Genomic DNA, 16,232 nt, shown 5'->3' with positions numbered 1-16,232 from the left:
GTTACCATTGAATGTGGTTAGAAAAATCATGATGTCGATCAAAGCAAAGGTTAGAAATACATGTATTTTGTAATTAATTGCTTAACTTAGGAGGCACTTCAAGAGTGATTCTTTCCTCTTTGTCTAACATGATATTTTTATTATTATTTTTTTATTATCTGTCTTCTAACCTTAGGTTGTGTCCAGCTCAGTGTTCGCCCAACTGCTGGAACTGAAGCAGGAAAAGCCAGCAGGAAAGGGCACTATTACAGTAGATAAGGTTTTTGTTTGAAAAAACTCTCTCAATGTGTTGTCTGGGATAAAGTGGCTTTCTTTTCTGGTTTCTTGTCAGTATATCTTCAAACGCTACATATATACAGGAGAGAGATATTTAAAAGAAATTACAGTTTCTTTTATGGACAAAATATAAGCAAAACTCTGTGATTTCTTGTTTACACTTTTTCCCCCCCTAAATTTCCATGGCAGGGATTTCAGCAGAGAAGATTAAGGATACCAGGGTTGTGTACCTGGAAATTGAAGCCCAAAACTTGGAAAAAAAGGTATTGATTTTAAAAATAATATCTTGCATACTTCTCTAGTAATTACATTTTGTGCCTTTTGGTCAGGAATCTCTGTGTTTGCAGACGTTAAGCTAAGCCAGTAATCCATTTGTGAGCAAAGGCTTGCTGTATTTTGTGTTATTTACAGTGGAGTAAGTTGGAGATACAATTGCATGTTGAAGTCCACAATGTCAAACTAGAAACTCAACTGCCAGGTTTAGGTTTTAAGGTATTATTTTGGTTTTGAATATTCTGTATGTGAATACCAATCACTTATATAATTGTCTCAAGCGAACTGATATTTCAGTAATTTTGTTAAAGAAGAAAAGGTGGAAATTTAGGTGTTCTGCTCAATGTTATTTTAAGACCAATACAGGGATTTAGTCACCTAACTCTCAGTTAGCAAAATGATGCGATTTGTAGGGACAAAAGTGGTTTGAGGAGGAGATCTTGGAATTGGAGCTTATAAATGCTGATGACTTACAGAGTGCAGCAGTTTTTAAAAGGAAAATAAAAAAGGAAAGAAAATTAATGCACAGTTTGTTTGACTTCATTCTTTTTTGAAGTATTGTCTACTATTTAGTTAATTCTTTACTCATTTTGGTAAAATATAGAGGAGGCTGATTACTTCTGGGTTTTTGTGTGCAGGATTTCTTAGGTAAATCAGATCAATTTCTGGAGTTTAACAAGCAGAGCAATGCTGGAGCATGACAGCTTGTGTACAGAACAGAGGTAGAATTTCCACAAAGTGTTTTCCTTGAGTTGATCAGACAGCTTATTCTTACTCAAAGTGAGAGAGACTTCCATTCCTGGTCACGCTTTGCACCAGTTTTGTAGAGAAAGTATCGTATAAAAAGGTATTCTGCTCACTATGGCTGCAGCAAATTGTTTATTTGCTGCCTGGTGACTGGATGGAACTACCTGAGTAAGGAGTCTGACCACGGACAGCAAATGAGAAGAGGGTCTCTCTTCCTTCTCATTGGTGTTGAGCTTGGCTGTAAAATGTAACTTCACTGAGAGCATCAAGCTTTTATTTCTTGCAGAGCTGTTGCTTGGCCATTGATACATGCCCAGATTGAACTGATTGAAGCTATTCTTAACTTGCCATGAAGAGCCCTCATGTCATCATTCCTTGTGAGTTGCATGCTGTATTCCTCATGTGACATTATGCTGTCATATTTTTAAGGTCATCAAGAACAACTTAAATCCATGCTGGAGGAAGTTCAGTTGTTCCCTTGCAAACTTTCTGTGGTGGAGATTTTAATAAACCTATCAAGGTACAGCCTTTAGAAATTCTCTTTGTTGTTCCATGGCATCAATTTTCTGTTGATGCTAACTATGAGTTATCAGGTTGTCTAGTCATATTTAAGTTATTAGATTGCCTTTCTAGAATTGTAGTGCAGCAGATGAGGGATTATATGTCTGTTTTAAAATATGATGAGTTGTCAAATTGAGAAGTCAGGAAATGCAGAAGTGACACAGTTTCCAATGATTAGTCATAAGAAGAATTGTAACTGGTTTTTTTTCACTATTCTGGCCAGGGTTTCAAGTTGAGCTTTGGTGATGGTGTCTTGGTTGGTTGGGTTTTTTGGGTTTTTTTCATTGCAGCTTTCTAGCACTGTTTCTAAGTTGACTGAGAAACGTGCAGATATTGGACAAACTTAAGTGCCTTGGGATATTAACACAGAGAGGTCTTTGAGTTATCTGTCAGATTTATCCACTCAAGAGACTGGAAGGTTTTCCCAACTCTTTTTCTATCTTTTTCAAGTAGAAATTTAGTTTTGAGTCAGAATTGCATTCCCCTGTGGTCTTGTATATGATAATTAATTCTTTGTGTCCCTGGCTTGTGGAGGTATAGCAGAACAACTGCATATTTAAGGCATTTAAATACATAGATTGTTCTGTGTGAGTGTAATTTCTTTCTACTTTTCTAACACCTAAATGCTTTACATTTGCAGAATTTTACTTCTTCATCCTCTCTCTGAAGAAATCTCATGCTGAAAGCTTGATATGGAAGATTTAGCAAACACATGCATGCTAATGTTGTTCTTTGTGCAGTATGGTAGTTCCTAATAATTACTGAGATTATTAACCTCGAAATAGGTGTTCAGGTGTTGTCTTGGTGTAAAAGACAGGTGTCTGCCAAAGAAGGCAGGAACCTCCCATGGAAAGGAGACTATGACCCTCTTCCCTCTGAATTATTATAACTTTGAAATTACAGGGCTTTCAGGCAAAGATAGGAGAAGAGGAATAGCAGTTCCTTGCTAGCGTGTGTGTGTGTGTATAACGTGGCAAACCAACCCCAAGGCGGCAGCACCGACGAGCAGACGCAGAGCCCCAGGGCCGGCCTTGTCCCGGCTGCAGGCCCCTTCCCCTGCGGTGCAGTTCCGGGCACAGCCAGCAGGGGCGCTGGTGGCTCCCGGCCGGGCAGGGTGGGGCAATGATTCCCCCGGGGCTGCAGGGGGCGCTGTGGCGCGAGCTCGGCCGCCTCTCTGCGCACGGCAATGGCGGCCGGGCTGGCGGAAGGGATGCACAAGGGGCTTCTTTGGCGAACTCACGGGAAGCAGCCAGGCAGGACCCTCAGAACAGCAGGCTGGAACAGCAGAGGTGAGCAGACCCTGGGTGGCAAACAAAGTGGAGCAAAAAACCCGAAGCTGTGGCAGGAGCAATGGGGGTCCAGCAGTGGTAACCAGGCTCCCACAGGCAGCAGGGAGCTGCTCCCTCCAGAGGGGGAGAGGGGTCCTGGGTTTCCCCTGAGGCACTCAACAACTTGATGAGGGTCTCTTCCAGTGAGGTTGGTTGCTGAAAAGGTCCCAGTTCAACAGCTGCTCTTACGAGCAGAGGCTCACCCAGGGTTAGGAGAAGCAGTGAAGGACAAAACTCCACAGTGGTGAAGCCTTTGGGCAGCAGCAGTTCAGCACCAAATTAGTCTTGGTATCTCTGCACTTCGCAAGAGAAAATCTCCCCCACGTACCAAGCTCACTCCCCAGCTGAGACTGCAGCCAACTACACCCCTTGTCCCCTCCTCCCCATCTTGGCCACATCTTTTGTCCCTCGTAGGCAACAAATGGGAGGAAAATTCCCTGAGAGAAAGAAAAAAAAAAAAAAGAAAAATCCAAACCTTGAACAGGTGTGCTGGGCTTATTGATTGGTGGCAGTGTTCTAAGTGGTGTTTGTGAGTTGTTATTGGTGGGGAATCAACAATCTTAGGTCAGAAAGAAGTCATCTTTGTTCAAAAGTGTGCAGCAAGCATATAGAGGAGGTGACTAAGAGGTGCATATTGTCATTGGTTAGAACTGACATGATATGGTCTACACATGCTGTTTTGTGGGGCTGTATTTGCTATAGCCCAAAAATATTGTGTTGTTATTTTGTTTTGTTTGTTTTCTAGAAGCTTTCTATGCTTTGGAGTTCACTTCAGAATTATGTACTTCTTCAAAAGGATAGCTTTTTTCTGTTAGTTCATTTAAGCCAAAATTCTTGATGTATGGGCAAATAATCTCTGAAATTTCCCAATGTAGCTGTGAAAAAGGATTAAGCTGTTCATATCCTTAACATGCTGGGGAAGTTAGTCAGGGGAGTCTAGACTGATAGTCCGGAGTTTCACTAACAACACTGAAGTATATAATGTTGCACTACTGTTTTATTTTTAATTTGGAATTTGTTCCTCGAAACCTCTTGTTTGAGGCTTCCAAAAATTTACCTAGTGGTGAAACTTTGGGCAGCATACACCATTTTGGTGTATGCCCTAAACAACAACTTTGCCAGCTCTGTGTGAGGATTAAATGCTGAATATGTGTGTGAACATAAATCTTTTGATCAAATGTTATGTACTGTTATGGCAATTCTTTCTTCATTGTGATTCAGAGTGATGTTCTCCTTGTTCTGTGTTAAGAACAGCTCATATTTGTGACACAGCCTAATCTTTGTTCTGGTCTTACGAAAAATAAGTGAGAGCAGCATCTCAACCCCATAGTTACTAAATAGAAATAACAAATGTAGCAAATAGAAGTAGCAAAATAGAAATTTGTATTTGTTGGTATTCTCAGGTTTAGTGGCATATACACAAAGGCAAAATAATTTTATGTGGATTTTGAAAGTTCCTCCTGTAGATGAAAGGGGCCTTTTTCTTGCTGACTGTATTCCATGGCTTGTAATGAGTATTGGAGAGTTCATTTGTGAAGAAATAATAAATAAGTCAATACAGTGTCCTGCAGTATTGGAGGGTTTTGTTTGCAGCAACACCACTCTTTGGGCTGCCTGCAGTGAATCTTGGCCAGTCTTAGAAAAAAGCCCTTGTAAGAAGAGGTTTGTTTTAAACCATACCATGTTGTGAACTAATAACTGAACTGGTCCTTGGCATAGCTGTGAGGGGAGTAGGAGCAGGAAGGAGGGGAGAAGAGATATGTGGAGATGGCTGGATTCCCTGAAGCTCTCCAGGGGTACTGGCATAAAGGAGACTCTTCACTGGGAGTCTGCACCCTGGCTTCTGCACAAGAGAAGGCCTCCCTGGCATGATCCAGTCACTTTTGGGTGATGTGCAAACATCAGAAATGTTGGGAGAAGCCAAGTAAAGTTCAGGGAGGAGGGGTGGGAATTGCTTCATGGTGGAGTGTTTAGATGAGAAGAGCAGGAGTTAGGTGGGAAGGATGGGGGAGGAGAAGGGGAAACAGTTTCTGTGGTATCTTTTGCCATTAAGACACTGGATGATGCCACGGTGCTTCCCATTTAGGTGACTACATTAAGCCATAATTCACCTGGCTGTTTGCATGGGTTTTCCATTGATACCAGTGGAAGACACCCTTTAGATCTGAATAGTCCTGTAAAGAGCCCTATGTCAAATTCAGGTATGTAGCCATTGAATTTGACATCCTTATCAGGGTGTGAAATTACCCATGGGTTCATCTTGTCCCATTGTCCTTAGGAGAAAGCTGTCACTGTGGTTTATACTGGAGTAGCGTCAACTTGATTTCTGAAGGCAGATCTCAGAAAGAGAGTTCCTGAATCTGTGTGGCATGTGAGCTTCAGAGGAGGAAGAGGCAGCTGCTTACAACTGTCCCTTAGTTGACTGCTTCTGGAATTACTTGTGTTCTGCAGTTGAACATGTTAGAAATGCTCCTCGCTGGTGATTTTGTGGAGAGCTATGACACCATGTTCCTGTAAACTGGTTATTAATGTATTTTTATTTGTATATGCATTGCTGTTCTGCATTATCTAGTTCTGAAGCCTTCATTCTGACATAAAAATTACTGTTTATTAATAAAGTATTTATAATTTGGTTGGTATAAGATGCAGAAAGAGACAGACTTACTGTTCCATGGAAATTGGAATTTCCTTATAAATTGATACTATTGTTTGACAGAAAAAAGGAACACAGTTTGAATAATAAAGTTTTAATTGCTTGTTCCCATTACCCCATTTGCATATCTTGTCCTGAATGACCTCACATTTACACATTTGTACTGTGAAATGTTGGGGGGTTTTAATGTTTCTTTAAAATATTTATTTATTTATTTAATCTCTTCCATTTAAACCAGGGGAAGATTATTTTTTTTAAGTTTTCACCATGCATACTTAAATGGGTGAGGAAGTGAACATGTTCCTCTCTTGAGATTAACTGTGGCCGTGTGTCTTTGCTCCTGAGTTTCAGTTAGTGGTGTGGCCAGCATCTCCAGTCCTGATGGCATGGGGGAGTTCACCAGCATTGATGCAGAGCTGTCAGACAGGAGATGGGGCAGTGAGCCATGGCCTGCTTCCTCCTCCTTTCAGGTGCAGTGTGCAGATCGTGACAGTGATGGCTCCCATGACTTGTTAGGCGCTTTAGAAACGACCCTGGGCACATGCAGACAGCTGGTGCTGCCTCTCTGGTGAACTTCCTCAGCCCCTGCTTAGTCCAGATTTCAGCCTTTCAAACCCTTTCTAATATTGACCTTGGACATGCCCTTTTAGTTGTTGCCTCCAAATGTGTATTTTTGTATTATTAAGCCAACATTTAAAAATAATAAAAACTGGTGTGGGAATTATATTTCTTTGTTTTCTTTGGGTTCTGTTACCATTCCTATTTCTAAAAATATCCTTGAGCCGGTTATCTGCTGATCCTGTTGTCCGCTGAGCTACTTTTCCCAGCAGTTCAGCTTGCTTTGGCCTCTGCTGAGTCAAGTGAAAATAGAAGTGCGTTTTGATGTTGTAACAGGTGAGTCCAGAAACACAGCTTGTCTCATATAATGTATGTGCTGGAGCTGGTCCCCCTCCTGAGCACTCTGGTCACCTTGCTTGCTAACAGCTAACTGTAGTCCTTCCAAGGGGCACTTGTCTTGGTCATCCAATACTAGAGTAAGTTGAGTCACATGCTGGTGGTGCTGGTTTTGGTTTGTTTGCAGTGAAAACCTGACATCTCATTCTCCTGGAGATTGAGATTCACCTGAATTGAGGCAGCTGTATTTGCACACAGGACGTAGCCCAGGACTACTCCAGTTGCCAGCCAGCTTGATTGGGCATAATACAAAAGTGGATGGAAGTTTCTTGCCTTTTCTCTAGGCCTTGTGACTTCAGAACCAATGTGAATGAATCCAAGCAGGTAAGCACTGCCACTGGGAACCTGTGGCCCAGGCTTTTTTAGCCTTCCCACCCTGAGAATTTTGCTTCCTCTGCCTAGTGCTGGTGGCAAAAGCACTCTGTTTAGCTCATCAGATAGTGGCCAAAGTAGTCACAGACCTTTCAAAATTCAATTTCTTAATTCTGCTGGGTATTTTGGTAACTCTGAAACTGGGGGATGTGTGGCACTGTCTGTTTCAGTGATTTGCTGTCCTGTAAAGGCACATATTTTGGAACATGCTTCTGTGCTTGCTTTCTGTAAGTGGAATATGAATGCATTCATCCTGAGAAAAAAACAAAAGAAAAAACTACAAAAACTCTGGCATTATTAGGATAAAATCCTGCAAGGTAGGAAGATTTTTGTTGGGTATCTTTTTTTTTTATTTTCTGATTGTAGTGACATGAGTAGATGATATTATATCTATTCCTCTAGATTGAGACAGAATATTAATTTCTGGACTATGTGATGGGAGGCTGCCAGATTAACTTTATGGTGAGTTGTTCCCTACTGCTTGTATTGGTAGATGACAGGACAAAAGCAGTGAGGTTGTGTTCAGTACTTTTATTGGCAGCATGAGTGACTGCAAATGCAGTATGAATTTGCAGTGATGAAGTCTGCAAAACACTAAAGGATACTGTGTTTTTGCTTTTTGTGATCAAATAGCACTTTAATGGAGCTAGGGCTTCTTAAATGTCTTTTGAGAAATTGGTTTGGTCTGTCAATGGAAAGGATTGCTATGGGTTGGAAATACCTGTACCCAAGTGGGAAAAGGGGTGCAGACTTGTGTGCATGTCCCTGCGTAGGGTTGCTGTGTGCCTGGGAGAAAAGGAACTGCGTGGTCTTGAGCTAACCCCCTGTTTCTGGATATAGTTTGTTCTTCTCATTTGTTTGTGCTGACATATCAGTGACTTGCTGCCATCATGTTGCCTGATCAGGTGGGTGTAGACTTCACTGCCTCTAGTGGAGATCCCAATTCACCAGATTCTTTTCACTACATCAGCCCAGATGGGATAAATGAGTACCTTGATTGCCATCTGGAGTGTGGGAAGTGTAGTCCAGAATTATGATACATATGTAATGATCTTGACTCACCATGTCAAAAATGTGACTAGAACAGCTTGTTCTAGCCCTGCACTCTTTTAAGGATTGAAGGACTGCCTTTCCTTGGGAGATCCCTTTAGGAGCTGCTACTGTTTCCTCTTGCTTCTGTCAGTGCTAGGGAGGGCAATGGCAGCCCTTCATAATTTGCCATATTTGCTTGGCTTGTCCCTTCTGAGTCCCTTGATGCTTCAGCTGGGCACTGATCTCTTGTTGCAGATGATGCATTGCAAACATGAATACCCTATTTAGTTCAATGGGAATGGACATTGGGAGCAATGGGAGCAGTCATGTTTGTCTGCTTTGTCCTGTAGCCAGGCTGGGAGTGGTCTGGCTTTTCTTTTGCTACTTTGAAATCTCCTGAGAGTCCTGTGGGGTGCTGCACTGAGAGAAATTATCTAACTCTCAAGCCCAAGTCTGAAACCATTGGATACCTGGTGCTAGGCCATGGGCAGCTAGATGATGTACCAATTCCTTGTGGCAGGAATTCTGCCTTGGTCTCCAGCTACTTTTGGTGAATAAAACTGAAGAGTGAGTTATTACAGAATTGCTCTTTCTCATTTTTATTGTTGCCCTTTCTTTCCAGTAACAAGCTGTTTCCTGCATTTGGGTTTGGAGCTCGGGTTCCTCCTAGCTGGCAGGTAGGGCGTTCACCATGCTGGGCCCTTGCTCTGTCCATGTCTGCATTCCCTAACTGTTTGTAATGTCCCATTTCCCAAGGTATCTCATGAGTTTGCTTTGAACTTCAACCCCAGCAACCCTTATTGCCAAGATGAGAACACCTTTTTATTAATAATGCCACTGAGTGGGGTGTTGCCTTCTGGATCAAGGCAGGTGACCTAGTTCTGAGGATCAGCACGGCGGCCCACTCTCCAGGGCTGCTCGGGCCAATGACACACGCAGACACCAATATGGTGGACGGTCAAAAGGCGTTTATTACTTCTTCTCGTGGGGTCTTATAGTCTAAGGGGTCTCTACGTCAAAAGGGGGTTTGTCCTTCTTATCTATGGTTAGTAGGGAATGGAAAAGTACTGGGTAAGGAATGGAAAGTTACTGGCATTACTGTTAGTGGGGCCACATTCCTACTGTTAGTGGGGCCACATTCTTAGGGTAATCTCTTATCTTAGAGGAACAAAGGGTCCTGGCTTTCCGTGACATCGCGTGATCTTCCGCAGCGCCTTTCCCTATCTACCACATCTCCCCCCCCTTTTTCACAAATGAATGAGGTAGTCATATACTAAAATGAGGCATAAGGTTGTAACTTGACAAGGGAAAGGGGTTTTGGAAAACCTGAGTAAGCTTTTGCCAGACAAGTTCAGAAAATCTTGTGACTGGCAGTGTTCCCTGGTTGAATTCACAGCAATTGTCGTCGCCCTACGAACAGGATGTTGGTCCGTTCCAGGCGGCTCTGAACGAATGAGACCAGCTTGTTCAGCAGGCATGGTCCGAAGGTAACTGTTAGAAACAGCATCGCCAATGGACCTATCAGGGCAGAAATCAGAGTGGTTAGCCAAGGTGATTGATTGAACCAGGACTCGTACCAGCCCTGTTGGGCTTCCCTGTCTTTCTGTCTCTGAGCCAGTCGGTTCCGGAGTTCTGCCATGGAGTCTCTCACTACTCCCGTGTGGTTTGCATAGAAACAACACTCCTCTTTCAAGGTGGCACACAGGCCTCCTTGCTGCATGAACAGGAGGTCCAGGCCTCGCCTGTTCTGCAAGACCACTTCTGAGAGTGAGGAGACTGACTTCTCTAGAAAGGAGATGGATTTCTCGATCCTTTGCAGGTCCTCATCAATGGTCTGTTGCAGCTGGGACAGTCCTTGGTGCTGGGTCGCTAGGGCTGAGACACTCGTGGCCGTTCCGGCTGCTCCCAGGCCGAGCAGCATTGCGATAGTTATACCTGTCATTATTTCTCTTTTGTGGATCCGGCTGGGTTCCTCAAGAAGATGGTACATTTCTTCGTCTGAGTGGTACAGGACCCTAGAAACAATCAGAACTTGGACACAGAAGTCGTTAGAGTCATTGAATTTGGGAAGGAACACACGAGGACTCACTTCCGGATCGCTGGCAAACCCACATCCCAGATGCGGATGGGAATACCCACTTATTGTTTTTCCTGTTAGGCTTGACAATTTTGGTGCAGACGTTGCCTTTCTGCCTAGCTAGGGTTGCATTGCCAAAGCATCTGCCTCGGCCTGTGACTTGACTCAGGGTGATTCCTTTGCGAGGGGTATCCCATCTGCACTGGTGAGGGGCGTCGGCTGTGGAGTAACTGAAGGGAGTGTTTAGAGCGACTCCTTCGTAAAAGGGGGGTTTGACATCGTAACAAAGCCAGCAGGGTTCGGTTAGGTTAGGGTCGGATTCGTTCAGGGATACAAAGGTAGCTTCTAACATATGAAGGATTGGGTCCGAGTCTGACTCGGTTAAGCGGCTCATCTGAAAGGTTTCCGCTTGACCGGTCGGGACATTGCTGACCCCTGTGGGTAAGGTTTTGGGGTAGGTTACATTTCTCCCTTTCGGCACGCTTTTAATCGTTTTGTTGGGTCCGACCGCTCGGGGTGCCGATGGTTGGAGCCTGATAATTTGCACGTTCACCCTCTCTTTTGACCCTTGAAGGACCACTGTCCATGTTTTGCCTGTGGCCCAGCTAGGGTGTTCTGGCTGCAAGACCGTCATATTGTAATCAGTGCATGCCCAAAATCTAGGGATTTTATGTTGGTTTCGATGGAAGTTTCCGTGAGAGAAGAAGGGTGTTTTGCAGCCGATGGGTGCCCAGGTGAACTGTAAGAATTTGTCTGGTTCTTGTGGATCCTACCCAGGCCCCGACGGTCTGGCATCTGTAACTATGGTTTTGCAGCCCCAGTGCCCACAATATCCCCACCCTGGGTGATTGCAGTAGCTTTTCCCAGGGTTTGAAGCTGGGCACCAGTAGGATAGGTACGAGTGTGTGACGTGTGGGGAATAGGGGTTTACCCTTGGCTGTCCTGGAAACAGGTCGGTGATGTGGAGCACGAAGGATGGGGTGTTTGGTGTGGTGATTTCTCTGAGTACTTTGCCACTACTAAGGTGTCGCATGACCCACCTGAAGGGCCGATGGGGGTAGTGGTCTGGGCTGGCTTGCCCTCTGGCAACAAGCCCCAACAGCAAAATCACACAGAAACACCCTTTGTGCTTGGGTCTCACCCGTGCGGGTCTCTCGGGTTCTGCCTGATGGCTTGGTGGTCTGTCACTTTCGTCTGGAACCGGGATGTACGCGTCACGAGGACGTCCCACGAGCAGGTCCTGTAAACAAAGACTCGCAATTCTCGTCAGTCTCATTCCGCTCGCTATGAAGGTCCGGTTTAATCGACTTAAGTGGACACCACCTGATTTTGCCATCCTTTTTGACAGCTGCGTACCCTCGCCCCGTGAGCATCAGCCTCCAACCCCGTTCCCACTTGCCTAACTCATTTCTAATTACCACCTGTGGGCCCTCTTCTAGCGTTCGAGTGGCCCAGTGTTTTTGGACGGGACTGTTTGTTTCATCTCCCCTAGGGAATTGATTCAGTGCCAGCAAAGCGGTTGCCAGCATACGTGCCTGCTCTCCTGGGGGAATGGCATTGGCAAAGCCCTCTGCTTTTGCCAACAGTTCTATCTTGGTTTTCAGGGTCTGGTTTGCTCTCTCAACTATGGCCTGCCCGGTACTGTTGTATGGGATGCCTTGCACTAACGTGATGCCCCATTTCGAGGCGAATTCCTGTACTGGTTTGGAGGTGAAATTGGAGCCATTGTCCGTTTTGATCTGCTTGGGGATACCAAGCCAAGCCATGGCTGTCAGCCAGTGCTGAATTGTGGTTTTGGAGTTAGTTTTAAGGTGCTGTGTGGCTATGATCGTTCCGCTATAAGTGTCCACTGTCACTGCAAGCCATGCTTGGGGCTTCAGCAGTTCGCACCAGGTGAAGTCTGACTGCCAGATTTCTGAGGGCTTGAGACCTCTCGGGTTGACCCCGTAGGTCCAAAGGGGTGACTTCTGGCAATAAAGGCAGGTGGCTACCACATGTTTTGCGTCCGCTGTCGAGATTTCGCATTTCTTCGCCAGTGCTTTGACTCCGATGTGGAGTGACTCATGCAGTTGACGAGCTCTTTGCAAGGTCCAAACGCCTTTTGCTGTGGCGTCCGCTTTGTCGTTGCCGATCTGGAAGTAACCTTTGACTGGGTCATGGCTGTTGATGTGGATGACTGACACGGTGCCCTGTCGCGAGGAGAGTGCTTCTTCCAGCATTAGGGCTGCTGCTGATGTTGACACTCCTGGTCCTGCCATGGCTAGGCAGAGCCTTGCCACGAATATAGAGTCCGTTACGATGTTGAGGTGTTCGTCTTGGAAGAGTCCGCACGCCAAAACCACTGCTGCTGCCTCCAGTTGCTGCACTGACAGTGTGGGGTCACACGCTTTGACGCAGTGCCATTGCTCTCCTGCCTGCCACACTGCTGCTGCGGTTGAAGTCGTGGAGGAAGCGTCTGTGAAGACCGTTGGTCCTGGCTGCGGTCTGTCCTTGACATTCGGTGGCATGTCCATGTCGACTACGGTCAGCAGCTTAGTCCAGGGTGGCTTGGAGGAGTAGGAGATTTCTCCTCCGAAGCCAGAGAGAGCAAGGGCCAGGTACTCTGATATTGTGGCTGACTCCACGGTCGGCTGCTTGCGAAATGGAAGGTGGATGCTTGTCGGCTCGGTCCCTGGGTGTTTCAAGGCGAGTCTCCTGCCTTTCATGATGAGGCTGGCAATGCATTCGATTCCTGGGGAGAATGCATGAGCGGGTCTTCCGAGCACCACCCATTGGATCGGTCGGGCCTTTTCAGAAGGTCCTTGGGCCAGTGCTCCCACTCCGCCCTTCGGTGTAAAGTGGACGTACAGGTCCAGTGGCATGGCTGGGTTCCACCTGGCAAGCGTGCCAGTGGACATCTGGTTTTCGATGAAGTCGAGGGAGCTCGTTGCTTGCGGCGTCAGCTCCTTGGGTTCCCAGGGGTTCTTTCCTTTCAGGAGGTCGTACAGAGGGTCCATGACCTCGGGAGGAATCAGGACAATGTTGCGAAGCCACTGCAGCGATCCCACCAGGCGTTGCATGTCGTGGAGCGTCTCGACGTCTCGGTTGACCTTCATCTCGGGGGGTGTCACGTAGGAGCTTGTAATTCCTACTCCCAGGAAGGTCACGCAGGGTCCTTTCTTGATCTTTGCGCTCGCGATCTCGAAGCCGTTGGCCTGAAGGGTCTCCGTGATTGTGGACACCAGGTCATCTACTTGGCTTGTTGATGGTGCTGCGACCAGGATGTCGTCCATGTACTGGATGATGGTTGCGGTGGGATTGGAGTGTCGGACCGGCATCAGTGCTTTGTCCACGGTGATTTGGCATATGGTCGGGCTGTCGACCAGGCCTTGTGGAAGTACTCTCCATTGGAAGCGAAGGTTGGGCCGCTCGCTGTTTTGAAACGCTACGGAAAAGGCGAATCGTTCTTTGTCCTCAGGGTGCAGAGGTATTGAAAAGAAACAGTCCTTGATGTCCAGTACTGCGCATGGCTGCCCTGCGGGTATGGCTGAGTTCGCGGGTAGCAGTGTCTGGACTGGACCCATGGGTCGGATCGTCTTGTTCACTTCTCTCAGGTTGTGGACGAGACGATAGCCTTCTCCGGACCTTTTGGGGATCACGAATACAGGGGTGTTCCATGGGCTGGTGGAGGGTTCTATGTGACCCTTTTGCAGTTCGCGGTCGACCAGTTCCAGCAAGGCTGCCATTCGAGGCTCTGTCAAGGGCCACTGCTCAACCCATACAGGGTCTGATGACTTCCAAGTCAATTTGATTGGCAGTGGAGGGTGTATGGCAGTGGCCCTCATGATAAATTTGTAATCCGAAATCCGAGCATGGAAAGGACGTCCCTTCCTAACAGGGGTGGAGAATTTTGCAAAATGTAGGGGTAGATTGCTACTGTCTGTTCTGGTCCCTTTTTCGTGTGAAGTGTTATAGCCACCAGCTGGGTGCTTTTCCATGCCCGGGACTGCCCCCCCACTCCGTTCACTGGGGGAACTTCTTTGAATTGCCAATGTCCGGGCCAGTGTGCTTGGGGAAAAATCGTGCAGTCTGATCCCATGTCCGCCCAAAACTGAAACCCTATGACATGGGGATCCTGGCTGCCGTAAAGGCGGCATGTCCCCCACACCATCAGGGGCTCCTTCCCTATTTTCATGACCAAGGCCACCCAGGGATCCCACTCTGGGGCGTCCCCTGCTGTTCCTGTGACACCGGCGCGGCTTGTGGCGGTAGGGGGTGCGAAGGTATTGAGGGTGCTGCACAACTCTGCCATTGTATTGCTGGGGGGGATGCAAAGGTGACTGCTCCCTGTGGGGGCATAGGGTATGAGGGTCCCCTGCCCCACTGGGGGTTGCTGTAGCTGGGCCGCTGCATATTCCAGGTGGGAGGGGGCTGGCTGCGGCCCAGGTGCCCCCTCCCTCTCCCGTTTCCCTGGGGCGTGGATCTGCATTCCTTAGCTAAATGCCCCTTCCTTCCACACACCCAGCATGGCCCCCTACCTCCCCCTTGGCGTGGTGGAGCAGCTGCTGATAGGCACCTTGGCTGGGGGCAGTTTACTGCCAAGTGGCCTGCCTCGCCACACTTAAAACACGCCATCACGCTGGTTATTGCAGTGTGAACTGCTGCTTGAATGGGAGCTAGATGTTCCTCCTTTGCAACGTGTCTGATCATGGCAGCTATATTAGACCCCTGTGGCAGTGACCTTAAAATGTCCTTGGTGGCTGAGTTGCATTGCTGGCGTAGGCACTCTGCCAGCATGGGACCCTTCGCCTCTGAGGGTAACGCAGAGGAATCTAATGCGGCCTGAAACTTGTCCACAAACTGAGTGAAGCTCTCACTCTCACCCTGCTTTATGGAAGACCACGGCGATGGTCTGGCTACCACTTGGGAAGCATTACGGATGGCTTCTCGGGCAGCACGGGTTGTCATAACCTCATGGGCCCGCAAGCCCCTCAGCCTGTAGCTGGGGGGTGATCATAGTGGGGTCTGTGCCCATTAGCCTCTGTATGCTGGAGCTGTGCAGTGGATGGTCTGCCCCTGTTACCAAGGCTAGCTGTTTGATGCAATTGTCCTCCCATTCTTGTTTAAAAACTGTCGACGGAAGGAGACCCAGACATCAATTTGATCATCACAGGCCAATTTTATTGATCAGTACGGCGGGTTAAATACAGTTCATAATGAGCTTCATACATATTGCAAAAGTTGAGCTCAGGATTGGTCAGTTACATATCAGCACCTACGCCTACTTCTGCATTCCTATGGTTCTACTTTTGATACTTTTCACATATTCTCAGGATATATTCAGGACTAATCTCTACTCCCTTTTCTCATGTTGCAGCAAGGTCACTGCTGACCTTTCCTTTTAGCTTGCTGACTGCTGGCTTTTCTCCTTCAGCTTAACCAGCGGCATTATTTCAGCGTGGCCTTTCTCAGCTAGCCAATTATTAATAATACTCTCCACAAAAAACTATCATCCCTGCACCATCAAATATCATTCTACACGTCTGCTTAATATCAAAGGGAAGCATATCGTCCCCACCGAAAAGGCCGTCAATAAGTGTGCAAACCATGGCAGAATTAATTCCCTTATCCGCAATCGCTTTAACAATTGCCTGCACATCTTTTGGATTGACTGGTGAATAAGTCCTTTGGTTTCCGCCTGCCCCCCCCCCCCCCCACGGACCGGGAACACCAAAGTGGCAGACGGAGCCCATTCCGCGCAAGCCATTTTTATTTTCCGCCAGTTTGTAAGCGGGGTTCAGTTTTTCTCTGGTAACCCCTTCACCCATGCAGGAGCGCTGTGGCTAGTGACCTTACATGCCGCTGCTCTCTCTCTGTTAAAGCTAGAATCTGAGTCGGAATCCTCCGACCCTATCTCGGGCTCAGAGCTCAAGTCCGAGTCCGAGCCGGAAGTCGAGTAACTAGACGCTTCTTGGGCTGC

The 16,232-nt window shown here is 46.9% G+C and overlaps 1 protein-coding gene across 1 annotated transcript in view; it reads left to right on the top strand.

Annotated features, from left to right (window-relative positions):
* The window catches only part of CPNE1 (copine 1), a 54,982-nt gene that overhangs the window by 25,246 nt on the left and 13,504 nt on the right, over positions 1-16,232 (top strand). Inside the window, 14 exon segments of the mRNA XM_058814628.1 lie at positions 176-249; positions 467-539; positions 1,188-1,271; positions 1,726-1,773; positions 1,775-1,816; positions 6,309-6,392; positions 6,738-6,753; positions 7,397-7,426; positions 7,429-7,481; positions 7,567-7,626; positions 8,070-8,156; positions 8,158-8,201; positions 8,816-8,873; positions 8,953-9,002. Coding sequence (XP_058670611.1) covers positions 176-249; positions 467-539; positions 1,188-1,271; positions 1,726-1,773; positions 1,775-1,816; positions 6,309-6,392; positions 6,738-6,753; positions 7,397-7,426; positions 7,429-7,481; positions 7,567-7,626; positions 8,070-8,156; positions 8,158-8,201; positions 8,816-8,873; positions 8,953-9,002 — 803 coding nt within the window.

The sequence above is a fragment of the Ammospiza caudacuta genome, chromosome 15, assembly GCF_027887145.1.
Source record: "Ammospiza caudacuta isolate bAmmCau1 chromosome 15, bAmmCau1.pri, whole genome shotgun sequence".
NCBI lineage: Eukaryota > Metazoa > Chordata > Aves > Passeriformes > Passerellidae > Ammospiza > Ammospiza caudacuta.
This window is presented reverse-complemented; position numbering and strand designations above follow the sequence as displayed.